This window comes from Ambystoma mexicanum, chromosome 11 (genome assembly GCF_040938575.1).
Source record: "Ambystoma mexicanum isolate Mex_15411 chromosome 11, UKY_AmexF1_1, whole genome shotgun sequence".
Lineage (NCBI taxonomy): Eukaryota > Metazoa > Chordata > Amphibia > Caudata > Ambystomatidae > Ambystoma > Ambystoma mexicanum.
The window spans coordinates 1,098,004,272-1,098,019,728 of NC_090934.1; the positions used below are offsets into that span (position 1 = coordinate 1,098,004,272).

At 48.9% G+C, this 15,457-nt stretch overlaps 1 protein-coding gene across 5 annotated transcripts in view; it reads right to left on the reverse strand.

The window, feature by feature from the left end:
* MYO1E (myosin IE) overlaps window positions 1-15,457 on the reverse strand; it is a 933,795-nt gene that overhangs the window by 298,085 nt on the left and 620,253 nt on the right. For all 5 annotated transcript variants that reach the window (XM_069624389.1, XM_069624388.1, XM_069624387.1 and 2 more), the window contains one exon: window positions 8,663-8,748. In XM_069624389.1, the coding sequence (XP_069480490.1) occupies window positions 8,663-8,748 (86 nt within the window). The remainder of the gene's footprint in view (window positions 1-8,662; window positions 8,749-15,457) is intronic.

The window sequence follows — 15,457 nt, forward strand, 5'->3', positions numbered from 1 at the left end:
GAAAACAAGCTTGAAGATTGTGCGTAGAAGTTTAAAGTTAATTAACTGCGTGTAATGTTCTTCAAGACTGTTTAATGTGTGCGCGAGCTCGCAAGTCGTCGTTTACGTGTTTTTTGAAAGCGCGCGGGTATTCAGAGTGATAGAGCGCGTGCCCAAATGAATTGCGCGAGTGAATTTTAGCGTGTGTACATTTTTAACGTGAAAGACGTTTCATGAGAAAGCGCGTGTTGGTTTGCGATAGAGCGCGTGCCCAAATGAATTGCGCGAGTGAATTTTAGCGCGTGTACATTTTTTACGTGAAAGACGTCTCATGAGAAAGCGCGTGTTGGTTTGCGATAGAGCGCAAGTCCATTTTGATTAAGCGCGAGTTGTTTTTAACGCATGAACTATGTTACGTGAATTACGTTTTGTTTCTCCGCGTGAGTTCGGTAGCGATACAGCGCAAGTCCATTTTAACTAGCGTGTGTTATTTTTATCGCGTTTACGTATTTTTTCACACGCGCGGGTTTGGTAAAGAATCGCGTGTGTATTTTAAACGCGAGGACAATTCTTCACGTCTTCTGATTTCACGTGTTCAACGCACACGCTTATCAAGGAAGAAACTATACGTTCTTTGTGTAAATAAGGAAACAATTCACACGCAGAAGGAAAGCACCATTCCAAAAAGTTAAAGAATATTTATTTAATGTAATTTATGCAAATGGAATTCAATACTTCAGAGAAAGACTGCATTTTATAAAAGCATTGAAAACTACATAGAGTTAAAAGAACTTTGAAGCAAGAATAATATCTAGTTCTGAAAAGGTGTTTGCAAGGGCCATCACTTTAGGATTCTAAAGAGACTTGAGTGGCTTGAACTATATGCACAACACAAGATATTATTTACAAGATATTCCACACAGATTACTAGCCTCTAAGTCTTTTACTGAGGTTTAAGAGGTAAAGAGTTCAGAGTTTATTTAGAAATATTTTAGAAAAGAAGTTTATCTTATCATATAAGTAACCAGGTGTATTTGTTTACCACAGATACCAAAGCCTACCAGACGGTTGCAGGGCTGCAGTGTCTCCGTTGTTATTTTCTCCAAATTCCCCTTTCCCTTTCTTGGGGTTTTCAGCTCAGCTTATATTTAAGGGTTGAGAGGTGAACTCCTGGTGAGGGTCTGTGGGGTCAGCATCAGCTCCTGTGGAATTCAGTCAAGCCGGACCCTGACAACTTTAAGTGAGTTAAACACTAAATCTGCATCCAATAGGTAGAGCATATAGGTGACAACATTAGAAGGAGTACAATCAACTGGGTTGATTTGTTTGTTCTGACACCAAATAACAAATTGTTTCCATTTGTCATAGTAACAGTGCCTTGTGTAAGTTTTTCTTGATTCTTTCAAGATATCCATGCATCTCTGGGGTAAATTGAGATGTCCGAACTCTATGACTTCAGGAGCCATGCTGCCAAGTTCATTGAGTTAGGCTGAGGATGCACTGTTAGCCCCTTGTGCTGGGAGAGTAGGTTGTACCAGCACAGGAGTTTGATGGGGTCGCACACTGCCAATTTGCGTAGGTGTGGATACCATGGTTGCCTCGCCCACATAGGAGCAACTAGGATGAGCGTCATCGTTTCCCTGTGGATCTTGTTCACCACTTTCCTCATCAGAGGGGTTGGTGGAAAAGCGTAGGCAAACATTGCTGACCAGTTCATCCATAGAGCGTTCCCCTTGGAGCCTGGCTGGGGAAACCTGGACGCGAAGTCTAGGCATTGACGATTTTCACTTGTGGCGAATAGGTCTATAGTTGGAGAACCCCACCGGGAAAAGAGGTATTCTACAATCTCTTTGTGTAGATGCCACTCGTGTTCTTCTGGCATGGGGTCTCTGCTCAGTGAGTCTGCTAGAGCGTTGAGTTACCCTGGAGCATGTTGAGATGCTAGGAACATCTTCCGTTTGAGTGCCCATCTCCGCATTTTCTGTGCAAGTCTGGATAGATTTGGAGATCGTGTCCCCCCTTGTTTGTTGATGTAGTAAAACATTACTGTGGTGCTGTCTGTTAGGACCTGCACCGACAGACTTGCTAAATGGGTTTCGAATGCTTGTAGGGCTTTGAACACTGCTAGAAGTTCCAGCACATTGATGTGGTTCTGCGACATAGAGTGTGACCACAGACCCTGAGCTGTGTGGTGAAGGTAGTGTGCACCCCACCCTGCTAGTGAGGCTTCTGTTGTGACAACTGCTTGTACCTCTGGATCGTAGAAAGGTTTCCCTTTGGTCACATTTTCTCTCGTCCACCAGCGAAGGTTTTGTACTAGTGTTGGCGAATCGACCACTAGATCGCCCCACTGACCGCTTGCCTGACACCATTGTTTTGCCAACCGCTCTTGTATGGGATGCATGCGCAGGCGCGCTTGGGGAACCAGGTAAATGCAAGATGCCATCATGCCTATTAAACGTATTGCTTTGCGTACCCTTATCTGGCGGCCAGCCTAATAGTGTGGTATTTGCAGTAACAAGTTCTTTATTCTTTCCTCTGAGGGAAAGACCAACCCTTCCTCTCTGTTTAGAATAGCTCCTAAGAACTGTTTTGAGGTGCTGTGCAGCAGGCTTGATTTTTTTTCTCGTTGATCGAGAAGCCCAATTGAAAGAGGTGGTTGATTGTTGCTTGAATGTTTTGTCTGCAAATCAGAGGTGATTCCCCTGTTATGAGCCAGTCGTCCAAGTAAGGGTACACTGGGATTGCCTCCCTGCGCAGGTGCGCTGCCACCACCGCCAGTACCTTGGTGAATACCCTTGGAGCCGAGGCTATTCTGAAGGGCAGCACCTTGAATTGGTAGTGTTGGTTCACTATCTTGAAATGCAAGAACCTTCTGTGCGCTGGAAACATTGGAATATGAAAATAGGCATCTTTCATATCCAGTGTTGCCATGTGATTCCTCTTTTTTAGCAGCAGGATTACTTCTTGTAGCGTGGTCATGCAGAATTTTCTTGGCTTGACATACTTGTTTGCGGGCCTTAAATCTAACACAGGGCGCATTGTTAAATCTTTTTTGGGTACAAGGAAGTAAGTTGAATAAATACCCTTGTTTACCTGGTTGCCTGGGACCGCTTCTATGGCGTCCTTTAATAGAAGCGCTGTAATTTCCTCTAGAAGAATCCGTTGATGTTCTTCTGAGTGTACCTTTTGTCTCGGGGGGTGATCGCGAAGTCTTTGAAGAAGTTCTACACACACAGTAGCCCCCTGCTACCGTTGACAGCACCCATCTGTCTGATGTAATACCCTCCCATGCGTGGGTGAAGTTGGAAATTCATCCTCCTACTGGAGATGCAAGGGAGGGTACCTGGAGCAGAACGTCACTTGCTCTGAGGTGGCGTGCCACCTCGAGCTTGGCCTCTGCCCCGAGTACCACAACCTCTTCGTAGTACTCCCGGAAAGCCTTGAAAAGATTGTCCTTGGTTATTACCATAGGAACTCTAGCCCTGGTTGTATTCAGATCCCTTTTGAGAACTTTGTCCTCGAAAATGGCGTAAATTGCCGTTGCCCCTCTGCCCCATGGGTTTGTTCGTGAACTGGCCTAAAGTCTTAAGTGTCTCGTATTCATCTTTAGCAGTTTTTAATGCATCTTCTACCGCTTTTCCAAAGAGCGCATCTTTTTCCACCGGCATATTGATTAAGGTGGCTTATGTTTCCGGCCTGAAGCCTGATTGGCGAAGCCATGAGTGTCTCTTAATGATAGTGCCTTCCGCGATGATTGTACCTGCATTGTCTGCTGTGTCAAAGTTTGACGTTAGGAGACAGGTAGACACCGCTCTACTGTCTGCTGCCACCTGGGCTAATTGGGACTTAAGTGGCTCAGGTGCAGAAGAAAGTAATGCGGAAACCTAGTCCCACTTGTGGAAGTTGCAGCTTCCAAGCAATGTAGCATTATTTACGATGCGAGTTTGGTAGGCTGCAGAAGAGGCTACTTTCCTTCCAATTGCGTAAATCTTTTTGCTCTCCTTGTCTGGAGGAGTCTTGGAGGAAGCAAGGGGAGTGCCTGCTCTCTTTCGTGTGGTGGTAACCACGAGGGAGTCCGGTTTTAACTGTCCTCTTATGGAGAGGGGGTTGGAAGGTGTCGGTCTGAACATTTTTTCTATATGCGGGTTAACGGCCCATGTAAGGTTGGGTGCTTCCAGAGAAGGTTGGATTCTTCGCTGTATAGACTTGTGTTGTCTATGGGAGCGTCTACTACTGGGGGATCCTGATTAATGGGTGAATCCAATGAGTAAATGTTGGCCTCCTGGTCTGGGCCTTCATTGTCCCCCTCATAGAACTCTTCTAAGTCCTCATCTATAAGTAGAGAATCAGATGTATCAAACGAAACATCCTCCTGTTCTTCTTCTGGATGGATTTCTGGGTCATACAGATCTAACACTCTGCCCTGAGTTGGTACATCAGTACAAACTTTTTTTGACGGTGGTTGCGACACAGGGGTTTGGGAGCCCGAGGAGGCTGAGGTGGGAGGGGTGGTCTGAAGGCTTAAAAGCTGACTAGGGTGCTTTTCAAAGAAATTCCCAATAAAAGACATCCTACACATAACTCTGTCGATGTCTTCTGCAGACCAATCTTTTGAGCTTGGAATTATAGTTTCGGGCTCGGGGTCGAGAAGACCCATGTCTTCATTGGTGGGTGGGCTAGGCTTAGGTCTAGGGTCTTTAGGTCTACCCTTGGATAAGTCCTCTGTATGGGAGGTTTTTGAATGTGTCTAATTGGGTTTGTCCCCACGCTGGGTCCCAGAGAAGAGTGAAACTGACTTCTTTGGTCCTGACGTCTTGCTATCTGAAGAGGAACGTCGAATTTCGGGTGTGGGGGTTGAAGTTTCGTCTACAGACGAATGACCCTCGGAGGTTGTTATTCGCGAGGCACCCTTGCCGTCTTTTGATGGTTTTCCATCTTTCGACGTCTTATTGTCTTTCCACTTCTTCGTTTTGTCATGCAGCGATCTGGATCTAGATTGCCCAGAGGACTGGGATTCAGTCACCGTTCATGGGGTGCCGAGCGTTGTCGAGTACTGGATTCCTCTATCGAGTGCCAACTAGGGGTTGTGTGTTTTCTGGTGTGTGTAAGTGGAGCGCTACCACCGCCGGGTGTGGTCCCCACAACATGGCCGCCGGCCTGTCCTACAGGGTCGGGGGCTTGCGCTTGGGTAGCTACCGCTACTCCGGTGCCCTCGCCGTCTGAAAGTGCGGTGTCGCTGCCATCGCTGAAGGCTCCTTCCACTTCCATGGCCTGTTGCCTAGCCTGGTGGGCCCAACGCTTAGTGGAACGGTCTTTCAACGTCTTAGGCTTGAAGAGCCTACAGGCTCGACAAGATGTTTCGACGTGATCTCTCGGGAGGCTAAGGTTGCACAAGAGATGTTTGTCTACCCAGGGGAACTTACGGTTGCACTTAGGGCAAAACTTAAATGGGGTGTTTTCCACAATACTGGGTAAAGGTGATGACAGCCGGGTGAACAAAGTGTAGGAAGGGGAGAATATGCATTCTACAAATGGCTTCCTAACAATAGCCTCCCCCCTCTCTCCCTGCTGTCTGGGCACCGAGGCCCAGGGCGGCCTTCCAAGGCCGTTCGGTTTGTCGCGATGATATTCAACATAGTCTTCTTTTTGATTCTTCTAACATGAACTTTGACACTTTGTGTCGCCATTGCTATCACACAGTGGCCCCACGTGGAAGAAATTGAGTTGGGCTTAACTGGCTACATGTAACTTCCTTTGTTTGAAAAACCTCCCGGGCGGCGAAGACAGGACCAGATTGTCCAGGGCCAGTGATCCAATGGGAGACGCAGGGGTCAGGTAAGAGCATCATTGGAAAACAGGAAGGTGTGGGTTGGTTGGGTGAGGTCAGATGAGGGGGAGCTGGGAGACCAAGAGACCAGCAGGAGGAAGGACCGTGGACTACACTGTGGAAGTGAATTGAAGAAAAGGTGAGGTCTTGGTTAGTGATAGAAATTGGTACTGTGTGGTGAGTGTGCATGCAAGGTGGTTGAGTGAGTGTTGCAGGGAGTATGGAGAGTGAGTGGAAAATGTTTGTGAGAGCGAAAGGAAGGCTACTGAGTAGATGGTGGGGTAGAATAGTAGTAGCAGTGTGGACATCAAAAGGTGGCGGATAGTAGTCGAAAGAGTGAGACATCGGAGAGACAGGGGAGGAAGTCGTAGGGGGATGAAGGAGAGAGGGTGGGTGGAGTTAGACGCAGGAGAGTAGAGAGAGCAGCAGAACATCAGACAGGAAGAACATCAGGCTGTGAGAGGAAGAGACTGAGACGGGTAGAGTGGCTGGAAGGCACTTTCACTAACCTCTTTTAGCAGTGACAACTTTGATAGTGTAGGGCTAGTTTATGTTATGTTATGTTATTGGCACCTGTCATGCGCCGGTAGCCCGCAGGCATCAGTTTAGAGAATCCCAGAGGGAGCCTAGGTAGAGAAGGCAATTGCCTTTAGGCTCCCCTTCACAGCAAGCTCGAGACAAGACAGTAGGGGTAAATAATCCATCTACTAACCCGGGTCCTGGGCACACCTAGGCACCTAGGTCAGTGTGGGAAACGTTGAATCTTGGCGAGAGAGTGAAAGATGGCTCCAACGCCCTGCCAAAGATTTTTTTTTTAAAGATGTGTTTCTTTTCTGGGAGTCGGGAGTCAGAAAAGTACTGATCTGCTGAATGTAGCAGCCAATACATGTGAATTGAATTATATTGTGGTGGAAAACTAATAAAGACATTCTTTAAAAGTACTCTAAAGGATAGTGTAATCAAAGCAAGTTATGCTATTGATGCATACTGTAAGGGCGTTGGAGGGGAATGGCAAATGCTTTGTGTGCCTCTGAAGTGCAGAGATATTTAAGCAATTTGTAGATAAATGAAGCACAGCAATTTAATTTACATTTTAAACTGGGCCATTTAAGCAACAGAGAGAGCATGAAAAGGTACACCTTATTCTGAAACAATATGTCCCCTTTGTAAAAGGGCTGTCCAAAATATTGCTTTGGTATTACATATTTTCCAAGCATTATTAATTAAAAGGAAAGGCAATCTGAAACCTGTATTTAAATGATTCGATGTTGTCGCTACTAAGAATCTGAACCCGCTGCACACATACCTGGTGCGCACACGCACCTTTGGACTCTCTCTAATCTCTCTACTGACCCGAACTTCGGTTCCCAAGGGCGTTCAACCTACCAGCGCCTTCAGACCATACCAATGGTATATAAGGCGCTATACAAATGCAAAATAACATAACATAACATAACAAACTGTTACCCAGGCTCCTGGATAATCAATTTGTTTTAGACTGCATATATTTTTTAAAGTATTAAAGGAGACAATGCAAATTGAGTTGGAATACTGTGTGAGAATAAAAAATACTGCAACAAAGCCCCCTGTCCTATTCAGGGTACATCCAGTGGGGTGACAAAGGTGTTGTTGCAATAGAGAAGTTCTGGGCCAGACAATGGAGGTAAGAGGCCCAAAAAGACCAGGGAATTTTGTGAAGAGAGGAGTAGATGAGTAAAGACAAAGAGAAGAGTGAGGAGGAGGAGAAGGATGGAAAATACAGTCAGGAAAATGAGGAGAGTAATCTTAAGAAGGAGAGTGCCAAGGACACCAAAGAAAGAGAAAAGGGGCTGTGTGACAGCAACGTTGTAGATGTAAAGGTGAACTGTCGGTGAGGGCTGGATCTGTGGTGGGAGGACGAATGAGCACATAGAGAAACGAAGTTGGAAGTGAGAATAGGTTGGGGGCATCAGAGTTAAATCCCACAGACCAGGATTGATATAGTGTAGTTGGTCACACCCTCTGCCTTCCTGGTCCCACTCTCCCCAGAGACTTTGGGAGTGGCCTCTAACTCAATTCGTATCCCTTACTTGTTATATGATATGATAGGTTATTTATAACTCGCTTCATACCCAGAGGTTTCTAAGCGCGGATTGTTGCTCCGTGTCGTCTTGCTTCCAAGACAAGCACATTGCCACTGAGCTATCCTCCCGAGACTAATGGACTGACTTTACAATATACCTACAAGGAGAACTCATTCAACTCTTATCTGACAGAGGGTCACTTGAAAGAAAATAAGCAAAACAAGGAAGCAGCAGACTCTATAGGGAATGGGGCGAGGTCCCCTAGGGATGGTGAGTTGCCATACTGTTCGCCCAAGCTCTAGGAAGGAGATGAGATCAGGGGTATTGATACTAGGGGTATTGATACTATGGAGTTTATGTGAAGATTATTACTGAGGAACTTGTCCTGGGAAAATAACCCTGAGAGAAACATAAAAGGGAGGTGAACACATCCTGATTAACTTTAGTTTAGTTCAGAATATCCCCTTTTATTATCTTGAGCAAGTTTGTAAAGGATGCCGAATAAATCCTTTGTTAAATCATACATCCTTTTAGTCTGACCCTTTTTTTTGTCTTGATCCATTTTCAATATGTGACAAAGGCACTGCTCCAGATTTTGAAATGGGAGTATGTCAAGCCCCACTTTTAGAAGCAGGGACCGGAAATATGTTTTAGTGAGTAAAGAAAAGTAATTCCCTTTCCCATGAAGCATACTGTGGAGATACACTGGCAGACATTCCAATACCCCATGCACCTAGATAGTGAACGGATTTACACATCAGGCTTCATTGCTGGACTCTGTAGAACTTACAGTTCGCTGCTCTGCATAAGCTCAATTAAGTCCATGAAAAGGACATCTCGATTCCTCTCGCAGAATCCGTCCATGTCGTAGGACACCTGTGAACAGCGGAAACAGAAGAAAATAAATCCTGGTCAATAACTGCTCAAAGGTGTTTAACTAGCATTTTCCTCTCATGATTTTTGGTATTAGGAACCCGGCCAAGCATTCTCTAGATATGATTTCCAGAAGTAAAACCAATTCATGGTGTCACATGCATACAAAACCCCAAATATCAATGTGTACAAAACACATATACCCCAATATTTAGACGAACTGTGGAAATTGGAAAATGTAACCCGAGCCATGTTTTTCACCTGGGGTTTTGCATGGCTTGGGCTGTGAAGGGCAGGAGCATCACTTATTTGATGAATATCCAGGAAAAGGGGGAGCCATTGTGTTGTGATGGCTACCTATGAGAACATTATCTTGTTGTGCCAGGAATTAGAAGCAAGTGGGGATGACCACACAGACTCAAACACGCCACTTAGCCAGCTCTTAACGCATCATGTGTTGACGAGCTTCCAAGTTAAATCGCAGTGCTGCTTAGTAACCATTCTAGCACTCTGCGTCCACTGAGACCACTTTCCAAAGTTTAAGACACCTAGCACCCACCTCAACCAATCAAACCAAACCCAACTCAATGAAAAACATGTCTAATATAAGGTAAAATAACTTTGTGAATAAAACAAAACCACACCAATCCAAGCCTATCCGCAGGGATGTCATTTGGGGGTTGCCGGGGGTCGCAGCTGCGACCCCTGAGGTGACCCTTGCTGCCCCTGCAGTCTCTCTTGCTACCTCTGTATTTCTTTTAAAACTAAAGCTCCAACGGACTTGCCATTTCAGAAATTATCTGTACAAACTACTCTTAGTTTCCAGACAGGCTTCAATCCCTTTTTAAATGTATTATGTATGAGTACTGCACTTCTGCGTGAGAACGTTTTGAAATATGGAATACGCAAAGGTGCCCCTCACTAACAATGACTGATGAACCTTTACTCCAATCATAGTAAAGAACTATATTAACTGACAGCTGAAGACTTGGGCACTGCAGCCAGTTCATTGTAGCAGAGAGGTGTGGCCTATTACTAATGTCACCTGCTGCTCCAATCACAAGAGCCTTCAGTGAGGTTTAAGAGGAAAGGCGCCAGCGGCGGGAGATGGCCGGCTGTCTGGAGTCAATGGTGGGGCCTGAAGCGGCTTTGGCGAGCAGCATGTTCGATAAAATGAAGGTAAACATGGCGAGAGGAAACACGCTCAGGTAAGGTAAGTACAAATGCCCCCTTCCCCCGCTACGTGTCTCCTCGTACCTTGTTTGTTGAGGGGCGAGTTTGGCATCCATGTAGCTCGAGCTCCCACTCTCTCCCCCTCCGGTTGAAACTTTCTAGTCACCTGCTTTGAAGCCATGCTGTTGGGGCTGTTTGGGTATTTACGGAAATGTATGACAGAGAAGTGGGAAAAATCCACCAAACATGCACGTGCCGCACGCAGCACGATGATTTCAAATTCCAACCCACTTCCCTCATCACAGGCCTACTTGACATGAATGCAGGTGACTACTCATCCACGGGGGAGGAAATGAAAGGTGCAAGGGCGCGCGCAAGGGATTCTGTGTGGGCGATGGAGCACTGAATGACTACTCATCCACTAAGGAGGAAATTAAAGGTACAAGGGCGCGCGCAAGGGATTCTGTGTACTGACGACTCATCCACGGGGGAGGAAATGAAAGGTGCAAGGGCGCGCGCAAGGGATTCTGTGTGGCAGATGGAGCACTGAATGACTACTCATCCACGGGGGAGGAAATGAAAGGTGCAAGGGCGCGCCCAAGGGATTCTGTGTGGCAGATGGAGCACTGAATGACTTCTCCTCCACGGGGGAGGAAATTAAAGGTGCAAGGGCGCGCGCAAGGGATTCTGTGTGGGCGATGGAGCACTGAATGACTACTCATCCACTGGGGAGGAAATGAAAGGTGCAAGGGCGCGCGCAAGGGATTCTGTGTGGCAGATGAAGCACTGAATGACTACTCATCCACTGGGGAGGAAATGAAAGGTGCAAGGGCGCGCGCAAGGGATTCTGTGTGGCAGATGGAGCACTGAATGACTACTCATCCACGGGGGAGGAAATGAAAGGTGCAAGGGCGCGAGCAAGGGATTCTGTGTGGGCGATGGAGCACTGAATGACTACTCATCCACTGGAGAGGAAATGAAAGGTGCAAGGGCGCGCGCAAGTGATTCTGTGTGGCAGATGGAGCACTGAATGACTACTCATCCACTGGGGAGGAAATGAAAGGTGCAAGGGCGCGCGCAAGGGATTCTGTGTGGCAGATGGAGCACTGAATGACTACTCATCCACGGGGGAGGAAATGAAAGGTGCAAGGGCGCGCGCAAGGGATTCTGTGTGGGCGATGGAGCACTGAATGACTACTCATCCACTGGGGAGGAAATGAAAGGTACAAGGGCGCGCGCAAGGGATTCTGTGTACTGACGACTCATCCACGGGGGAGGAAATAAAAGGTGCAAGGGCGCGCGCAAGGGATTCTGTGTGGCAGATGGAGCACTGAATGACTACTCATCCACGGGGGAGGAAATGAAAGGTGCAAGGACGCGCGCAAGGGATTCTGTGTGGGCGATGGAGCACTGAATGACCACTCATCCACTGGGGAGGAAATGAAAGGTACAAGGGCGCGCGCAAGGGATTCTGTGTACTGACGACTCATCCACGGGGGAGGAAATGAAAGGTGCAAGGGCGCGCGCAAGGGATTCTGTGTGGCAGATGGAGCACTGAATGACTACTCATTCACGGGGGAGGAAATGAAAGGTGCAAGGGCGCGCCCAAGGGATTCTGTGTGGCAGATGGAGCACTGAATGACTACTCCTCCACGGGGGAGGAAATGAAAGGTGCAAGGGCGCGCGCAAGGGATTCTGTGTGGGCGATGAAGCACTGAATGACTACTCATCCACTGGTGAGGAAATGAAAGGTGCAAGGGCGCGCGCAAGGGATTCTGTGTGGGCCATGGAGCACTGAATGACTACTCATCCACTGGGGAGGAAATGAAAGGTGCAAGGGCGTGCGCAAGGGATTCTGTGTGGCAGATGGAGCACTGAATGACTACTCATCCACGGGGGAGGAAATGAAAGGTTCAAGGGCATGAGCAAGGGATTCTGTGTGGGCGATGGAGCACTGAATGACTACTCATCCACTGGAGAGGAAATGAAAGGTGCAAGGGCGCGCGCAAGTGATTCTGTGTGGCAGATAGAGCACTGAATGACTACTCATCCACTGGGGAGGAAATGAAAGGTGCAAGGGCGCGCGCAAGGGATTCTGTGTGGCAGATGGAGCACTGAATGACTACTCATCCACGGGGGAGGAAATGAAAGGTGCAAGGGCGCGCGCAAGGGATTCTTTGTGGCAGATGGAGCACTGAATGACTACTCATCCACGGGGAAGGAAATGAAAGGTGCAAGGGCGCGCGCAAGGGATTCTGTGTGGGCGATGGAGCACTGAATGACTACTCATCCACTGGGGAGGAAATGAAAGGTGCAAGGATGCGCGCAAGGGATTCTGTGTGGGCGATGGAGCACTGAATGACTACTCATCCACTGGGGAGGAAATGAAAGGTACAAGGGCGCGCGCAAGGGAGTCTGTGTACTGAATGACTACTCATCCACGGGGGAGGAAATGAAAGGTGCAAGGGCGCGCGCAAGGGATTCTGTGTGGCAGATGGAGCACTGAATGACTACTCATCCACGGGGGAGGAAATGAAAGGTGCAAGGGCGCGCCCAAGGTATTCTGTGTGGCAGATGGAGCACTGAATGACTACTCATCCACTGGGGAGGAAATGAAAGGTACAAGGGCGCGCGCAAGGGATTCTGTGTACTGACGACTCATCCACGGGGGAGGAAATAAAAGGTGCAAGGGCGCGCGCAAGGGATTCTGTGTGGCAGATGAAGCACTGAATGACTACTCATCCACGGGGGAGGAAATGAAAGGTGCAAGGGCGCACGCAAGGGATTCTGTGTGGGCGATGGAGCACTGAATGACTACTCATCCACTGGGGAGGAAATGAAAGGTGCAAGGGCGCGCGCAAGGGATTCTGTGTGGCAGATGGAGCACTGAATGACTACTCATCCACGGAAGAGGAAATGAAAGGTTCAAGGTCGCGAGCAAGGGATTCTGTGTGGGCGATGGAGCACTGAATGACTACTCATCCACTGGAGAGGAAATGAAAGGTGCAAGGGCGCGCGCAAGGGATTCTGTGTGGCAGATGGAGCACTGAATGACTACTCATCCACTGGGGAGGAAATGAAAGGTGCAAGGACGCGCGCAAGGGATTCTGTGTGGCAGATGGAGCACTGAATGACTACTCATCCACTGGGGAGGAAATGAAAGGTGCAAGGGTGCGCGCAAGGGATTCTGTGTGGCAGATGGAGCACTGAATGACTACTCATCCACGGGGGAGGAAATGAAAGGTGCAAGGGCGCGCCCAAGGAATTCTGTGTGGCAGATGGAGCATTGAATGACTACTCCTCCACGGGGGAGGAAATGAAAGGTGCAAGGGCGCGCGCAAGGGATTCTGTGTGGGCGATGAAGCACTGAATGACTACTCATCCACTGGGGAGGAAATGAAAGGTGCAAGGGCGTGCGCAAGGGATTCTGTGTGGCAGATGGAGCACTGAATGACTACTCATCCACGGGGGAGAAAATGAAAGGTTCAAGGGCGCGAGCAAGGGATTCTGTGTGGGCGATGAAGCACTGAATGACTACTCATCCACTGGAGAGGAAATGAAAGGTGCAAGGGTGCGCGCAAGTGATTCTGTGTGGCAGATGGAGCACTGAATGACTACTCATCCATGGGGGAGGAAATGAAAGGTGCAAGGGCGCGCCCAAGGGATTCTGTGTGCCAGATGGAGCACTGAATGACTACTCCTCCACGGGGGAGGAAATGAAAGGTGCAAGGGCGCGCGCAAGGGATTCTGTGTGGGCGATGAAGCACTGAATGACTACTCATCCACTGGTGAGGAAATGAAAGGTGCAAGGGCGCGCGCAAGGGATTCTGTGTGGGCAATGGAGCACTGAATGACTACTCATCCACTGGGGAGGAAATGAAAGGTGCAAGGGCGCGCGCAAGGGATTCTGTGTGGCAGATGGAGCACTGAATGACTACTCATCCACGGGGGAGAAAATGAAAGGTTCAAGGGCGCGAGCAAGGGATTCTGTGTGGGCGATGGAGCACTGAATGACTACTCATCCACTGGAGAGGAAATGAAAGGTGCAAGGGTGCGCGCAAGTGATTCTGTGTGGCAGATGGAGCACTGAATGACTACTCATCCATGGGGGAGGAAATGAAAGGTGCAAGGGCGTGCGCAAGGGATTCTGTGTGGGCGATGGAGCACTGAATGACTACTCATCCACTGGGGAGGAAATGAAAGGTGCAAGGGCGCGCCCAAGGGATTCTGTGTGGCAGATGGAGCACTGAATGACTTCTCCTCCACGGGGGAGGAAATTAAAGGTGCAAGGGCGCGCGCAAGGGATTCTGTGTGGGCGATGGAGCACTGAATGACTACTCATCCACTGGGGAGGAAATGAAAGGTGCAAGGGCGCGCGCAAGGGATTCTGTGTGGCAGATGAAGCACTGAATGACTACTCATCCACTGGGGAGGAAATGAAAGGTGCAAGGGCGCGCGCAAGGGATTCTGTGTGGCAGATGGAGCACTGAATGACTACTCATCCACGGGGGAGGAAATGAAAGGTGCAAGGGCGCGAGCAAGGGATTCTGTGTGGGCGATGGAGCACTGAATGACTACTCATCCACTGGAGAGGAAATGAAAGGTGCAAGGGCGCGCGCAAGTGATTCTGTGTGGCAGATGGAGCACTGAATGACTACTCATCCACTGGGGAGGAAATGAAAGGTGCAAGGGCGCGCGCAAGGGATTCTGTGTGGCAGATGGAGCACTGAATGACTACTCATCCACGGGGGAGGAAATGAAAGGTGCAAGGGCGCGCGCAAGGGATTCTGTGTGGGCGATGGAGCACTGAATGACTACTCATCCACTGGGGAGGAAATGAAAGGTACAAGGGCGCGCGCAAGGGATTCTGTGTACTGACGACTCATCCACGGGGGAGGAAATAAAAGGTGCAAGGGCGCGCGCAAGGGATTCTGTGTGGCAGATGGAGCACTGAATGACTACTCATCCACGGGGGAGGAAATGAAAGGTGCAAGGACGCGCGCAAGGGATTCTGTGTGGGCGATGGAGCACTGAATGACCACTCATCCACTGGGGAGGAAATGAAAGGTACAAGGGCGCGCGCAAGGGATTCTGTGTACTGACGACTCATCCACGGGGGAGGAAATGAAAGGTGCAAGGGCGCGCGCAAGGGATTCTGTGTGGCAGATGGAGCACTGAATGACTACTCATTCACGGGGGAGGAAATGAAAGGTGCAAGGGCGCGCCCAAGGGATTCTGTGTGGCAGATGGAGCACTGAATGACTACTCCTCCACGGGGGAGGAAATGAAAGGTGCAAGGGCGCGCGCAAGGGATTCTGTGTGGGCGATGAAGCACTGAATGACTACTCATCCACTGGTGAGGAAATGAAAGGTGCAAGGGCGCGCGCAAGGGATTCTGTGTGGGCCATGGAGCACTGAATGACTACTCATCCACTGGGGAGGAAATGAAAGGTGCAAGGGCGTGCGCAAGGGATTCTGTGTGGCAGATGGAGCACTGAATGACTACTCATCCACGGGGGAGGAAATGAAAGGTTCAAGG